This window comes from Oncorhynchus masou, chromosome 25, assembly GCF_036934945.1.
Source record: "Oncorhynchus masou masou isolate Uvic2021 chromosome 25, UVic_Omas_1.1, whole genome shotgun sequence".
In the NCBI taxonomy this organism is placed as follows: Eukaryota; Metazoa; Chordata; class Actinopteri; order Salmoniformes; family Salmonidae; genus Oncorhynchus; species Oncorhynchus masou.
Window position 1 is genome coordinate 32108545 of NC_088236.1, and position 17453 is coordinate 32125997.

General features: G+C 39.0%; 1 protein-coding gene across 1 annotated transcript; it reads right to left on the minus strand.

The window, feature by feature from the left end:
• Window positions 1–832: 832 nt before the first annotated feature.
• Window positions 833–16912, minus strand: LOC135514137 (neuropeptide Y receptor type 1-like). The gene is made up of 2 exons (XM_064937373.1): window positions 16859–16912; window positions 833–5821 (listed from the first exon to the last, which is right to left on the minus strand). Exon 2 carries the CDS (start codon window positions 5647–5649, stop codon window positions 4531–4533), a length of 1119 nt encoding a protein of 372 aa, XP_064793445.1. The 5' UTR covers window positions 5650–5821; window positions 16859–16912; the 3' UTR covers window positions 833–4530.
• Between the last annotated feature and the right edge of the window lie 541 nt (window positions 16913–17453).

Below are 17453 nucleotides of genomic sequence, written 5' to 3' on the forward strand. Positions count from 1 at the left end.
ACCAGGAAACGTCTGTGTGTTTCTGCATAGTGCATCTTCAAGAGTGTTGGGCCAATAACCAAAAGGTCACTGGTTTGAATCCCTAAGCCAGCTATATGAAAAATCTGATGTGCCCTCGAGCAAGGCACCTAACCCTGAATGCTCCTTTAGAATGTTTTACATTTACAGTAAGCACTACATTATCAAGAGAGACCGTAGTATACTAAATAATTCTATAGTAAGCACTTCATGATTGAGGGGTATTCTACAGGGTGTAGTATAGAATTCTCCAGTATACTACACAGTAATATAGTAAGTACTACACAATTGAGGGATAATACAGTGTATAGTATTCTCAAGTATACAACTAAATTCCAAAGTAATTACTACAAGATTGAGGGATACTACAGTATTGTATTCTAGTATACTACACACTTCTAAAGTAAGTACTACACATAATAAAGTTTGTAGTATTCTACTGTATACTACAAACAGTATATAGTAGTATAGTAAGCTATAGTATAGTAAGCACTACATGATAGTAAGCACTACATAGCACTACATGATAGTAGTATCCCTCAATGTGGAGTATAGAATTCCATAGTAAGTACTATAGTAAACTATAGTAAATGTTTAAGCACAACCACTCTCTCTCTGGGATGTGGATATAATTGACCAAACTGCTGTAAAACCTGTATTTGGTAAAGGAGCTGTATTTTGTAAATGATTCACACTCTAAATCATGGTGAAATACCTTGGAAAAATAAGAGTGCTAATAAACATTTTACATTGCTTTGTTATATCCAAGAGCACCTGGAGAATGGAAAACTCGTGAAATGCAATATAACTTTTTTATTAACATTTTATTGAACTTTTGTATAGCTACTGTAACATCTATTGGTATTGTAACTTTTCATTGTGAAAGATTATCGCTGTAGAAATGAATACAGATAATGTAGAACACTTCATCTTGCTTCTAAAAGCTCATTGCTAACTACGCAGTAGACAGAGAACGTTCTTCGCACATTGGATAACATTATGCAGAGGCTAAGAGCCATATATTTAAATTGACATTTTTTCATAATAGGAAAACAGAAACGCAGCTATCTTACAAATGTTTAGACAAAATATGGCCTGATATTTGCACTACTGTATATGGCAAACTGGACCTCATTTTACCCTGCAAATCTAGTAATAACTAAATATTGCACACATTCATGAATGAGTTCCAGTTTGATCATTTTGAATAATCATTCTTGCAACTGCCAAAAGGTAATGGATGAAAATCTGTTTACGAGAGTAGATTAGAGGGAGAACAGATGGAAATGTTGAATGATTGATTCCAAATTAATATTATAAACCAATTGTCCCACATGGCAATGCAAGAGACATATCGAGTTCAATGCAGACAATGCATCTAAACATGGCACTAGGTATATTACTGTGCATACAAAGACTCAGTGGACCTCAGTGAGAGAGCAAGGATATACAGTAGGATATTGTTCCATGTGCTGCATTCATAAAGTACAGTGTATTCATTTACTGCTCTCTTTCTTTTGTTATATGGTGCTTGATATATGGTTGTTGGATAGCACATTTTATTATCAAAGTCAGCTGCTTAGACAGTAATATATTTAGCAGTAAACCTTGGTGGGTAGAATGTCCGTGACGGGCACTCTGCTTTAAATCAGTAGTTCTCAATGTCAGTCCATGTCAAAGTCTTTCCTTGTTGAAATTCTATAACTATGTTCTGTTACATTGGTATGTTTACAAACCAATTCTGAGGACTTCATTGACATGATGTGATCTTAGCCAAATCATTTGCAAGTGTAAAGATCACATTATTCATATCTATGAAGGAAATCATTGACAACTTATTTTGGAAAACTATACCCTCATCAGTATCACAAATTAACCATTGGAAGTGGTTGGCACTTGGCATCCCTTAACATGTATATTCCATGAGTCCCGGAATGAGGGAAGGAATTACACAAGGAGGGCTGGAAGGATAGTGTGAGCTGGATAATAAAAGCAAATTCTGTAAAAACATTGAGAAAAAGCACAATCTCAAAATTACATATTATTCAAACATTCTACTGGGCACAAACTGATGGAATCAACGTTGTTTCCACATAATTTCAACCCCCAAAAATCTGTGATGACATTGAATCAACGTGGAAAATTTGCATGGAATTTTAAAAGGTCATCAACGTAAGAGCATTTAGTAAATTATTCAACCAATTTTTTACCTAAATCCAATGACATGGTGATTTTTGTTGATTTCACATTGAATTCACGTTAGTTGACAACTCAACAAAATGTAAGTCAAAACTAGACATTGAACTGATGTCTGTACCTAGTGGGATGGCTTTGTGAGTGGACCCCTAGAATTCCTTAAATTATAATGTGCTGCAACGCAAGTTTAAATATTACAACACATCAGACGTTTTTCACAGGGCACATTTTATTTGCCAAAATGTCTGTAAATTTAGATTTTTACATCAACAAATCACCTTCAATTCATTAGATTTCCCTCTCGCTTATCAAACTTTAGACAACAAATAAAACACTGTGTTTCTAAATAAAGTTCCATACAATATTCTGTACTCATATTTTTTTTATGCCAAAAACAATCCCCCACGACCCCCTCCCAACTTGACATATTCTATAGAGACCTAAATAATACATTGAAATATTATGTTGGTGTAAATCCACATCTTTTACTCCACAGTGTTTGCACTGGAGAAGACCTTTGCACCTTCATAAACTCATCGACTTCCTCCACGGCAGGGGTGTCAAACTCATTCAGTGGAGGGCCGAGTGTCTGCTGTTTTTTCTTTTTTTCCCATTCAATTAAGCCCTAGACAATCAGGTAACTGGAGTTCCTTACTAATTAATTACCTTAATTAATCAATCAAGTACAAGGGAGGAGCGGAAACCTGCAGACAATCAGCCCTCCACAGAATGAGTTTGACACGTGCTCTAAATTGTATCAACACATACAGTGCCATCAGAAAGTATTCATACCCCTAGACTTACTCCACATGTTTTTGTATTACAGCCTGAATTCAAAATTGAATAAAATTTTACAAATCTCACCCATCTAAACACAATACCCAATAATGACAAAGTGATTTTATTGAAAATTAAATACAGAATACAGTGTCTTTCTGGGTAAGTCTCAAAGAGCTTTCCACACCTGGATTGTGCAACATTTGCCCGTTATTCTTTTCAAAATTCTTCATGCTCTGTCAAATTGGTTGATGATCATTGCTAGACAACCATTTACAGGTCTTGCCATACGTTTTCAAGCAGATTTAGGTCAAAACTGTAACTCGGCCACTCTGGAACATTTACTGTCGTCTTGGTAAGCAACTCCAGTGTAAATTTGGTCTTGTGTTTTAGGTTATTGTCCTGCTAAATGGTGAATTAGTCTCCCATTGTCTGGTGGAAAGCAGACTGAAGCAGGTTTTCCTCCATGATTTTCCTATGCTTAGCTCCATTCAGTTTATTTTTATCCTGAAATACTACCCAGTCCTTAACGATTACAAGTATACCAATAACATGATGCAGCCACCACTATGTTTACAAATATGGAGACTGGTACTCAGTAATATGTTTGGGTCAAATCCAAACCAATACAACACTTTGTATTCAGGACAAAAAGTTAATTGCTTTGCCACAATTTTTGCAGTATTACTTTAGTGCCTTGTTACAAACAGGATGCATGTTTTGGATTTTTTTCTCTTTCTGTACAGGCTTCCTTCTTTTCAATTAGGTCAGAATTGTGGAGTAACTATAATGTTGTTGATCCATCCTCAGTTTTCTCCTAACGCAGCCATTAAACTCTAACTGTTTTAAAGTCATAATTGGACTCATGGCGAAATCCCTGAGCGGTTTCCTTCCTCTCTGGCAAATTAGTTAGGAAGGACACCTGTAGGTTTGAAGTCATTAAAAACATGTTAAACACTTTATATGACTTGTTAAGCAATTGTTTACTCTTTTCACTCCTATTTTGGATTGCCATAACAAAGGGATTGAATACTTATTGACTCAAGGCATTTCAGCTTTTCATTTTTAATTAATTTGTAAAAATGTTGAAAAAACATCATTCTACTTTCATAATATGGAGTAGGCTAGTGACCCAAAAAAATCTACATTTAATCCATTTAAAATTCAGGCTTTAACACCACACTCCTTGACTTTTTCCACATGTTGTTGTTTTACAGCCTGAATTTTAAAATGGATTAGATTTTTTTAATCACTGGCCATGTTTTGTTAATACTTTCTGAATGCACTGTATATAATTGAGGACACTGTAAAATCTATCTTAGGTCACAGTGTTCTCTTACTTTTCCATTTCTCTCCATGCCCACCGAAGAGACCAACCATTGATTGTTAAGACACAAAACATTCCCCTGTGACTAATTTGAACAACTCCAGCCATGTCAACCCTTGCTCCAGCATAAAGCTCAACAAGTCAACCTTCAATGGATGGTTAAGACAATGGGGATTGAAGTTCTATACTTTCTCTCTCCTTTTCTGAATGGGTCAGGACTGTACATTCATGCTCATTGATCCTTTGCTCAAGGTTGACCCCTTAGTGACCTCTGTGCTGACAATAGAAAGAGGGAAGCTCTCATAACTCTCTGGTGACCCCCAGCAGCGGCAGTGGTATAGGGTAGATTTTAGCTCTTTCTGGAAGTTACTGTTGAGAAAGCCGTAGATTATGGGGTTGACACAGGTGGAGGCCATGGCTGTGAGGTGGCAGGCAGAGAAGATTATGTCATGCTGGCAGGATGGGATGGCCTTATGATTCCAGTCAAACAAGGTATTGAAGATGTTGAGCGGGAGCCAGCAGAGGGCAAACACTACCACAATGGAGGCCAACATGGCATTGATCCTCTTTGATCCCTTGGCTTTCTTCTGACAGTTGTCCCTGGCTCGCTCCACCATGTATTTTCTCTGTCGGAGACGCAGGAAGATGCGCAGGTAGCAGACCAAGATGAGGATGAGGGGAAGGCAGTACTGGAAGAGCAGCAGGGAGGTGGTGTAGGCCAGTCGGTTGTGCTCTGAGGGCCATCGCTCCATACAGATGAAGTGGTCAGTGAAGAGATTGAAGGGGAGGCTCATGTTCTGGAAAGGACTGTTGTCGAGGACGTTGAAGAAGAGGAAAGGAAGAGAGATGAAGCATGCCACTAACCAGGTGATGGCTACAGCCAGGTAGGAGTGGCGCACCATGGGCTTCCATCCAGTGGGGTGGATGATGAGTTGGTGGCGCTCCATGGCTATGAGGACAAGGGTGAAGATGGAAACTGTGACAGAGATGCACTGGACAAAGGGTGTGACCTTACAGAGTGCCTCCCCCAGGATCCAGCGGTCCATCAGGGTGTAGATGATGGTGACAGGCAGGCACACAATGCACATGAGGATGTCAGAGATGGACAGGTTGGCGATGAAGATGTTGGTGACATTCCGCATCTCCTTCTGCCGTGTGATGACAAACACCAGGCAGGTGTTACCGATAAGGCCAACTGCGACCAGTGCGCTGTAGGCAACTATCAGGAAGGTGGTGCCACTCCAGGAGGAGTTGCACTCGTCTGTGTCGCCCCAAGGCATCTCTTTCCACCAGGCGTGATGACTGCTATTGTTCACATGGGACACCTCCATGCTAGAAGTCCAAACTTATTTTTTTAGACGGGGATCCAAATGTATTAGTATGTTTCCCTTCCACGTCAATATATTATCTGATGTCTTTATTGTATGTTTGAGTTTGCTGTGGTTTTCATCATACCGGTACTCTTAGTAATGGCTGGAACATTGATTGCAGTCTTTTTGCCGTCTGAAAGAGAACACAACAATCAAAAGATTAAATCCTTCACCAAGCTGATTTCCCAAATGTGAATGCAGCTATTTAATAACCCTAGGAGAAATAAAGAACTTTGCAACCATGTTAACTCCTGTTCTGAAAACTGCTGGCTGCAGGAAAATACTCTACTTTAGGATCCACTTTATGTAAAAAAGTAAAACAATATTAAAATGTAATATAATCTTTGCTTTTTATAATTTCATGTTCAATGTTTTCCACTTTGGTGCATACACAATATATATTGAATTATAAGAAAGTGAGTAGATACGCCAATATATTTGAAATTGTTCAAAACAAAACTTAGCCTTGGCTATCATTGCAGTATTCATTCATGTTGGTTTTGGCTCTTGAGATGCTTGTGTAAGCACTAAAATCTATTTCTTAGAATAGACTATTGCAAAACAGAGGAAAATGATGTGAGAGGTTCAAGATGCGGTGACTGAAAAACATGCAGATGTACAGGATATCTCTGTCTACTTGAGTACTAGCAATTATAACTAAGGATGCATTAGCAGGGTATCATCATGCAAGCAGCATGGAGGAATGCTGAAATGTGTTATTATCAAAAGACCTCATGATATACAGTAAATCATCTCAACCCCCAGAGCAAAGACAACGCCTTCCACAGGCGGTACATTTCCGTGACAATAACCGTGTCAACGACTTGCCATCAGAATAAAACATGAGAAGAAATACTGGTATGCAAAAGAGCAGAAAAGTACATTTAAAAAAAGTAAATAAAAAAAGTAAATAAAAACAATTTGGGGATGAGGTAGGTAGATTGGGTGGGCTATTTACAGCTGCAGCGATCGGTTAGCTGCTCAGCTGATGTTTAAAGTTTGTGAGGGAAATATAAGTTACAGGGATGTTCAGCCCAAGGCTACAACATTGCTCCTGAGAGCAATTGAATTGGATTAATTTCACGTCTTGGGAGCTAGCAATTCAGGATAAGATCAGCATTCCATTCCAAAATCAACCCATGTTCTTTTACTGCAACAATATCAATTTCATATTTCAAAGCACAGCAACATCTTGATTTGAATTGAAATAAGATATGGTCATTATTATTATGCTTATCCTCATTGACACTCTTATTACAAAGTGACATTTCCCAAGCATCCATTGTGGATAAATGCACCTTTTTATGTTAAAAAGGCTGTTTCAACACCCCTTTTCTAGTAGTTTGTTGCCCAACATCCCTTATTGTCACCATAGTGGTACCTACAAGTCACCCAACTTTCTCAGCCAATCACGACTTAGCTATTCCAATTCACTGCCTCTCTATGTCAGAGTGAGCGTCCCTAAGTTTTCCTACAGCTTGACTATTTGTGTGTGTGCGTGTGTTCAAATACAAAGCCTTGTCTCATACACTAGATATAACATCAGTGGTGTAAAGTACATAAGTAAAAATACTTTAAAGTCCTACTTAAGTCGTTTTCTTTTTGGTATGTTTATTTTCTCCCCTCTTTCTCCCCAATTTCATGGTATCCAATTGGTAGGTACAGTCTTGTCCCATTGCTGCAACTCCTGTACGGACTCGGGAAAGGTGAAAGTCGAAAGCCGTGCGTGCTCCGAAACACAACCCAGCCATCCCGTACTGCTTCTTGACACAATGCCCACTTAACCCGGAAGCCAGCCACACCAATGTGTCAGAGGTCACCCGGGCCTGCCACAGGAGTCACTAGAGCGTGATGGGACAAGAACATTCCTGCCGGCTAAACCCTCCTCTAACCCGGACGACGCTGGTCCATTTGTGCACCGCCCCATGGGTCTCCTGGTCGCCACCAGCTGCAACAGAGCCTTAACTTGAACCAGAATCTCTAGTCTAGCCTTAGACCACTGCAACACTCGGGAGGCGCACTGCTTCACTACATTACTAAAGAAAATAATGTTCTATTTACTCCATACATTTTCTCTGACACCCAAAAGTATTCGTTACATTTTGAGTGCTTAGCAGGACAGGAAAATGGTCAAATTCACAACCTTATCAGGAGAACATCCCTGGTCATTCCTAAAGTCTCTGATCTGGCGGACTCACTAAACACATGCATCATTTGTATATGTCTGAGTGTTGGAGTGAGACCCTGGCTATTTGTAAATAAAAAATAAATTAAAATGGTGCCCATCTGGTCTGCTTAATATAACGATTTTGAAATTATTTATACTTTTACTTTTGATACTTAAGTACATTTTAGCAATTCCATTTACTTTTGATATTTAATGGACCATTATATCTGGAATAAACCTGCTCTAAAGACTTCTGGACAGACTTATGGCGGCTGAACCATATCCACTGGCACCTATTGCCCATTATTTATGGTCCTCCCGTACCAGCCCTTTGAATTTAATTAGTTCATGAAAAATATGATCTCGTGTTAATGTATCTGATTTTATTTGAGCTCAACAGATTGATTGCTATTCAGTGAGAAATTAAGTTATTTATTAATCTAAATGAAGTAGCCTTGAATAAACCACTTCCACCTGGGATTTAACCAGGGTTGTTTCTAATGATTATGGTGACAGTCAGACTGTAGATTCTGTGATGCTATATAACCCTGATTGAAATTGAATTCCCAAATGGATGGTGGTTCATGTAGGAAGCGTTGGTCCCACGTTTCATGAGCTAAAATAAAAGATCACAGAAATTCCCATATGCACAAAAAGTTGATTTCTCTCAGATTTTGTGCAAAAATGTGTTTACATCCCTGTTAGGGATCATTTGTCCTTTGCCAATATAATCCATCCACCTGACAGGTGTGGTATATCAAGATGCTGACTACGCAGCATAATCATTACACAGGTGCACCTTGTGCCACTCTAAAATGTGCAGTTTTGTCATACAACACAATGCCACAGACGTCTCAAGTTTTGAGGGAGTGTGCAATTGGCTTGCTGACTGCAGGAATGTCCACCAGAGCTGTTACCAGAGAATTTAATGTTAATTTCTTTACCATAAGCCACCTACAACGTTGTTTTAGAGAATTTGGCAGTACGTCCAACATGCCTTACACAGACCATGTGTAACCACACTGCCTCCATATCTGTCTTTTTCACCTGCGGGATCAACTGAGACCAGCCACCTGGACAGCTGATGAAACTGGGTTTGCACATCCAAAGAATTTCTGCACAAACTGTCAGAAACCGTCTCAGGGAAGCTCATCTGTATGCTCATCTTCATCACTAGGTTCTTGACCTTACTGCAGTTTGCGTCGTAACCGACTTCAGTGGGCAAATGCTCACCTTTGATGGCCTCACGCTAGAAAAGTGTGCTCTTCATGGATGAATCCAGGTTTCAACTGTATTTGGTAGATGGCAGACAATGTGTATGGCGATGTGTAGGCGAGCGGTTTGTTGATGTCAATGTTGTGAACAGAGTGCCCCATGGTGGCGGTGGGGTTATGGTATGGGCAGGAATAAGCTACAGACAATGACCACAATTGCATTTTATCATTGGCAATATGAATGCACAGAGATATCGTGACGAGATCCTGACGCCCATTGTCGTGCCAGTCATCCGCCCCCATCACCTCATGTTTCAGTATGATAATGCATGTTCCCATGTCTCAAGGATCTGTACACAATTCCTGGAAGTTAAAAATATCCCAGTTCTTCCATGGCCCGCAAACTCACCAGACATGTCACCCATTGAGCCTGCTTGGGATGCTCTGGATCAATGTGTATAACAGCGTGTTCCAGTTCCTGCCAATATCCAGCAACTTCGCACAGTCATTGAAGAGGAGAGGGGCAACATTCCAAAGGCCACAATCAACAGCCTGATCAACTCTATGCAAAAGAGATGTGTCGCGCTGCATGAGGCAAATAGTTACACCAAATCCTGACTGATTTTCTGATCCATGCCCCTACCTATTTTTTAAGTTATCTGTGACCAACAGATGAATATCTGAATTCCCAGTCATGTGAAATCCACAGATTAGGGCCTAACAAACTCATTTCAAATGACAGATTTCTTTACATGAATTGTAACTCAGTAAAATCTTTGAAATTGTTGCATGTTGCGTTTTATATTTTTGTTCAGTGTAGTAAGGAGGGGATGGTGTGGGTGACTGACTGGTGGCTGTTGGGGGTGGGTATTGTGTATTGTAGTTAGCATGATCTATTGACACAAGAGGGGTGGGTTGATATAGTACCTTGTTTGAGTGTGTGTTGGTTGGGACAGAAGTAAAATGACATACACTGACTAGTGTGATGACCTTGACAGAAGCTTTAGTGGTACAGATCCTGTAGACTCAACATCATCTGACCTGGAGGAGGTAAATACTGCATGGGGCTGGCAAGAGCCAATGTGAAGTTCTGCCAGACCAACTGCCATTTTCGAACACAAGATGAGGTTCACTAGCTGAAGAACATTGAGGTCCTGCCTTGAACATTCAGCCAACACAACACCCATTGTGAGTTAGACTGATGTTGTAGTATAATATAGAATGCCTAGTATGCTTACAACTGCATTGTGGTATATATGTACATATACACACTTTTTTTTTAATATATCTTTATTATTCCCGCAAACCCTACCACCCCTCCCCCATAACACTTAGGCTTCTACCTTCAGTTTATACATATTATACACATTTTACAGACACAATCTATTTTACAATAGTTATATTTTGTTTGTTTTTAATCCTTCCTCTATTTCTGATGTCCATCCAGTTTGATTTTTATTTGTAACTGTGCTATTTAACATTTCTAAACCTATACACATTTTACAGACCCTGTATGTTTTGCATTGGTTATCTTGTTGTTATTAATCTCACCCTTCACCTCTATTCAACCCCTCCCATCTATCTCTTAACACCATCCATTTTTGGATTTCTATTTGCTATATATTTTTCAACTGTGCTGTGATGCTTCACAAAATTACTGAACCTTTCTATTCTCATAGATTCTACAGATTGTGAATTAAAGATAAACATTTTAGCTAAAATAATTATTATATTATTGATTGATTGACAACGACTTTTCAAATCACCCAGTATGGCTATCTGCAGCGATAGTTCTAGATAATTGGTAAACTATACGGTAATGTAAAAGTTGCATTTTTGAGTGATCCAATGCATAATATATATATAACATTTATTTAACTAGGCAAGTCAGTTAAGAACAAATTCTTATTTTCAATGACGGCCTAGGAACAGTGGGTTAACTGCCTTGTTCAGGGACAGAGCGACAGATTTTTACCTTGTCAGCTCAGGGATTTGATCTTGCAACCTTCCGGTTACTAGTCCAACGTTCTAACTACTAGGCTACCTGCCACCCCATAGTACACTTATCATAATTTGGTTTTAATCTAGCCTCTATGAGGCTGTGGAGGGATTCTAATTGTGGTTTTAAAAGAAAACATGAATCATCAGTGTACAATGACACATTTGTTTTTAAGCCACAGATTTCTAATCTCTTAATATTATTGTTGGATCTCATTTTAACAGCTAATATTTTGATGGCAATACTAAATAGATATGCCAATAGTGGACAACCTTGTTTTACTCCTCTTGACAGTTTAAAACTTTCTGAGATGTAGCCATTATTGACTATTTTACACCTAGGGCTACTATACATAACTTTAACCCATTTTATAAGAGATTCTCCAAAATGTAAATATTCTAGGCATTTATATATGGCATTTATATATGAACTCCAGTCATACTTTATCAAAAGTCTTTTGAAAATCAGCTATGAAAACCAGGCCTGGTTTCCCCGATATTTCATAGTGTTCTATTGTTTCCAGTACTTGTCCTATATTATCTCCAATGTGTCGTCCATGTAAAAAAACTGTCTGACGAGGATGAATAATATCTGACAATACCTTTTTAATTCTATGCGCCAAGCATTTAGCTAGGATTTTTGCATCACAACACTGAAGTGTAACATGTAAAACATGTTAATAATGGTCCTATGAGTATATAAAAACATTGGTATACTTCTACTAGTATGCCATCCAGCCCTGGAGTTTTCCCAGCCTTAAAGGCTTTAATTGCATCAAGAAATTCCTCCTCTGTAATTTGGCCTTCACATGAGTCTTTCCATACAGATGTTAATTTTACATTATTAATAGGAAAGAAAATCCATACAATTAGCTTCGGTTAGTGGAGATGGAGGAGACTGAAATGAAAACATATTCTTAAAGTTCTTCCTTTACTTCCTCTTTCAAAATATCATTTGGTGAACCGTGTGTGACTCTATCATTTGTAACATGTTTCAATAAATTTTGTTTGGTAGCATTTCTATGTTGAAGATCGAAAAAGAATTTGGTATATTCGTCCCCATATTCCATTCAGTTCGCTTTATTTTTATAATATATTACGCAGGATCTTTCTTGAATAAGTTTCTCCATGTCTTTTTGTTTTTCCTCTAACTTATTCTGTGCCTCTATGGTACAGTTTTTATTTATATCTAACTGTACTGTTAGTCCTTCAATTTCCTTTGTTAATATGGATTATTTTGATCTAAATTGCTTATGTTTTATTGATGAGTACTGAATTGCATGGCCTCTAAAGGCAGTGTCCCATATAATAAGGGGATCTGCTGTACCTATGTTATGTCTGAAAAAGTAAGTTATAAATTCTTCTGTCCTAGTTATAAACAAGTTATCATCCAGTAGGCTTTGATTAAATTTCCAATATCCTCGCCTACGTGGAAATTCTGCAAGAGTAATATAAACTCAGCAAAAAAAGAAACGTCCCTTTTCAGGACCCTGTCTTTCAAAGATAATTTGTAAAAATCCAAATAACTTCACAGATATTCATTGTAAAGGGTTTAAACACTGTTTCACATGGTTCAATGAACCATGAACAATTGACGAGCATGCACCTGTGGAACGGTCGTTAAGACACCAACAACTTACAGACGGTAAGAAAGGTCACAGTAATAAAAACTTAGGACACTAAAGAGGCCTTTCTACTGACTCTGAAAAACACCAAAAGAAAGATGCACAGGGTCCCTGCTCATCTCCATGAATGTGTCTTAGGCATGCTGCAAGGAGGCATGAGGACTGCAGATGTGGCCAGGGCAATAAATCGAAATGTCCGTACTGTGAGATGCCTAAGACAGCGCTACAGGGAGACAGGACGGACAGCTGATCGTCCTCACAGTGGCAGACCACATGTAACAACACCTGCACAGGATCGGTACATCCGAACATCACACCGCGGGACAGGTATAGGATGGCAACAACAACTGCCCGAGTTACACCAGGAACGCACAATCCCTCCATCAGTGCTCAGACTGTCGCAATAGGCTGAGAGAGGCTAGACTGAGGGCATTTGGGCATGTTGTAAGGCAGGTCCTCACCAGACATCACTGAAAATAACGTCGCCTATGGGCACAAACCCACCGTCGCTGGACCAGACAGGACTGGTAAAAAGTGCTCTTCACTGACGAGTCGCTGTTTTTTCTCACCAGGGCTGATGGTCGGAATCGCGTTTATCGTTGAAGGAATGAGTGTTACATCGAGGCCTGTACTCTGGAGCGGGATCAATTTGGAGGTGGAGGGTCCGTCATGGTCTGGGGCGGTGTGTCACAACATCATCGGACTGAGCTTGCAGGCAATCTCAACTCTGTGCGTTACGGGGAAGACATCCTCCTCCCTCATGTGGTACCCTTCCAGCAGGCTAATCCTGACATGACCCTCACGCATGACAATACCACCAGCCATACTACTCGTTCTGTGCATGATTTCCTGCAAGACAGGAATGTCAGTGTTCTGCCATGGCCAGCGAAGAGCCCGGATCTCAATCCTATTGAGAACGTCTGGGACCTGTTGGATCAGAGTGTCAGGGCGAGGGCCATTACCCCCAGAAATGTTTGGGAACTTGCAGGTGCCTTGGTGGAAGAGTGGTATAACATCTCACAGCAAGAACTGGCAAATCTGGTGCAGTCCATGAGGAGGAGATGCACTACAGAACTTAATGCAGCTGGTGGCCACACCAGATACTGACTGTTACTTTTGACCCCCCCTTTGTTCAGGGGCACATTGTTAAATTTCTGTTAGTCACATGTCTTTGGAACTTGTTCAGTTTATGTCTCAGTTGTTGAATCTTGTTATGTTCATGCAAATATTTACACAGGTTAAGTTTGCTGAAAATAAACACAGTTGACAGTGAGAGGATGTTTCTTTATTTTCTGAGTTTATATGCCAATTATGTGACGATCCAACCGCATTCTTCCCCTATCAACACTTTTTTTTAAACTTTTGGTGCCAGCGAGAATGACAAAAGAAAGTAATCAAGATGACTAGCTTGATTAAGCCTCCGCCATGTATATCTCACTAGGTCATGGTATTTAAGCCTCCATATATCCACTAATTCCAATATATCTATGACATTCATGATTTCCTTAAGTGTCTGAGTGTGATAGTTTGCAGTGTGATTTCCTTTACGGTCCATAGAGGTTTTTAAAACCATATTAAATCCCCCACCATAATGATATAGTCTAGTGTTGCTTGTAGAGTTGATACATTCTCATATATACTTTCAAAGAAGCTTGGATCATCATTATTTGGAACGTATAGGTTAATAAGCCTTATCTGTTTATTGTCCAATAACATATTTAAAATAATAATAATAATATCTGTTAGGACATTTTGCACATTGGGATCAAAATTACTGTTAATTAAAATCATCACCCCTTTTGAATTTCTTTGCCCATGGGAGAAATATAATTTGTCCCCCCCAGTCCCTTTTCCACAAAACTTCATCTAAAATTGTTGAATGAGTTTCCTGTGAACAATAAATATTAAATTGCTTCTCTTATAGCCAGGTAAATACTGATCGTCTTTTCTTGTTATCTGCTAAGCCGTTACAATTATAACTGGCTATACTTATTTCACCACTTACCATAATGAGACACAAGTTTCAATTCTATTTATCAAAATATATGTTTGTAAACGTACCATTTAAAAAGTAACAAGATGATTGTCTATATATCTGTACCATGATATTTGCATTGCTACCATCCCAATATTCCACCTGCTAAAACCCCTCCTCATCCCGAGTTGGGTTGTGATCCCAATGCCCGGCAGACCACCCCCGACCCCCCGGATCCCATAGCCCTGACGAGATGGGGACCCATCCTTCGAAAAGAGCACAGAGTGCCACCCACAGAACAGGAGATCATCCGCCAAATGCATTTCCATCGCCCTCACCTCCATTTGTATTATATATAGCCATTAAAAAATCTATATATATATTTTTTAAATCCTGTTTATCTTATTTTCCATAATTAGCTATTAATATATTGTAGTAATGTAAGTAATTTATGCAAAGGATTTTTACCTCCCACCAGTCTCGCCATTACCAAAATGACATTATGGCAAGCAATTATTATATTAGCAATCAATTATTGGGAATCATCCTGTATTGTCCCTAACATCTTTTACTCCCTCGCAACAGTTGTGGGATACACACACACACACATACACACATACACACTCATACACACTCATACACAGCCAACCCCTTTCCCCAACAACAACCATAGACTCAGATTCTCAACAGTTGCACCACTTTGCAGTTCTGGAACTAGCTAGCCAACTATACAAGTAACACAATCACTTCAGACTGAAGCTGGAAATACAGCAAGATAGTTTTTCTATTGACATGCCGTTGTACAGTGTATATACAGTTTATATCCATAGAAATTGTGCTGATTCATGATTTCGACTGGCTGAGAAAAGACGACTGTCTGTCTTATCTCGACTCCTTCATTACTATGGGACACAGTGGGGATCGAATTTCAATATTGCAACATTGTTGCAAACGTTGAAGATAATGTTTTATATGCTTTTCACAGTGGAGATTACGTTCCTAAATTGAATAGCTGGGCAGTGGATCTGCCCAGAGAAGTAGTAGTAGTACGTGTGTATCTAGGTAAAGACATAAACAATGGCACTTTTTATTAATGTACTGGCCATGTGTATGTTGTCTAGTATATCATGGGCTGGATAGGCTCTAACAATGGAAATTCCAAACCTCTCGTTGTATAAAAAAGTGACTTTACTATGTACATATTCAGCCACTTCCTGCAACATTGTATTGCATTTGCCACCACATGATGCCATACAGTCCCATAAATGTGTGTTGAATCTTGAAATTGGCATTATCTCAACTAAATTTTATTATAGCCTGACTATAGATACCCAAAGAGCGGATATCTCATTGAACTAAAGCAAATACAGACAGGGGGTAATGAGGGGTGTCATGATGCAGATTAAGCTCTTGGAACCGTTTAGCTTAGACACACAGAGTGAGTTAGCCTGCATCATACTCAATACAGAGTTGAACATCAATAAGGGATATTATTGTTTTTGAGGCATTCATTTACGCATTAGTTCAGTAATTGCCTTTTTCACCGTTTCCTAATGTAATATATCCCAACAAATATAAGAATGGCCTATTATGTAGGTCCTCAAAGCAATTGTTTTAGCCAATCGGTATAGGCTAAGCATAGCCAATAGATTATTGTTAGACCTAATGTGAGAATGAAAGTAGAAAAGTCTGATTCTAACACGCTTTTCTGAACGTTTCTCTACATCTCACTGAGATTTTCTTTGGCCCCCATTGACTATTCGTAGGCTATAGTCTACAGTTCCATCTCATCTGCCAAATGATGCAGACGCACAAGGAACGTCTCCTTTTGAACATTGAAGGCACAAACAGTGTGACAGTATAATAAATCATCACCCCACTCCAAGTGTAATCTAAATAGAGGGGGGGAAGAAATTGTCTATTATCTAATTTAGCAACATATTAACTGTAGTTCAATAAAGGGCTTCAACATCTTCTGAGCCTATAACAAATAGCTTTTCCCAACCATGATAAATGCGCTTAGTCCCTTCGACTACACATCTGCCCACAGCTGGAGAAAACCATCTGAAGACCTAACTTCGGTCTCTTTACTTTGCCATTCACATTCCCATGGTTTAATAAATCATTCATGCCGTAATTACAATGCTATAAAAAATAATAATGCATTGCCAATAGGATATTCTAAGCTTACCTTTTATTGTATCCCCCTTTCCCGAACTTCACACTCAAGGTCCGGTTTGCAGGAAGAATGAATATTGAGAATCTCCACAGAAGAGATTTTATCAAGCATGCACAGGAAGGTAGGAGGTGGCTTGTCGATATCAAAAATAACATGGTGATCTCTCGTAAAGCGTTAAAGCGACCATACAGTGAGAACTAAACAAAGGATCTGATTTCTAGTGAAATAATTTGCCCATCTGATAGGCTGATGTAGAAGTTTATTCTCTGTGATAATGTGACACTTAATGTTTTTTTATATATAAAACTGACACACCATGGTCAGGATCATTTGTGAGCAGACACTAAAAATATATGGTCTGTATCTTTTTTAAGTGAATACTGTATACACAGCAAAATGAAAGCATCTATAGCAACATCATGTCATGAAAGTTGAGTCTCCTCTCCTCATTCAAAGCTAAGCAATAGCATGGATATATCGTGAATGAGTTAGAGGCTTGGAAAAAAGTCTAGGAAAAAGTGTAGGCTATCTATCACACACTCTCAACTGGTAAAAGTCATCACATCCCAGAAAGTTTTGTAAGAAGGTGAGTGATGAAAAGAGTCCC

What these genes read in the sequence shown, in the direction of transcription:
- LOC135514137 (XM_064937373.1), bottom strand. Translation starts at nt 5,649, where the DNA reads ATGGAGGTGTCCCATGTGAACAATAGCAGTCATCACGCCTGGTGGAAA.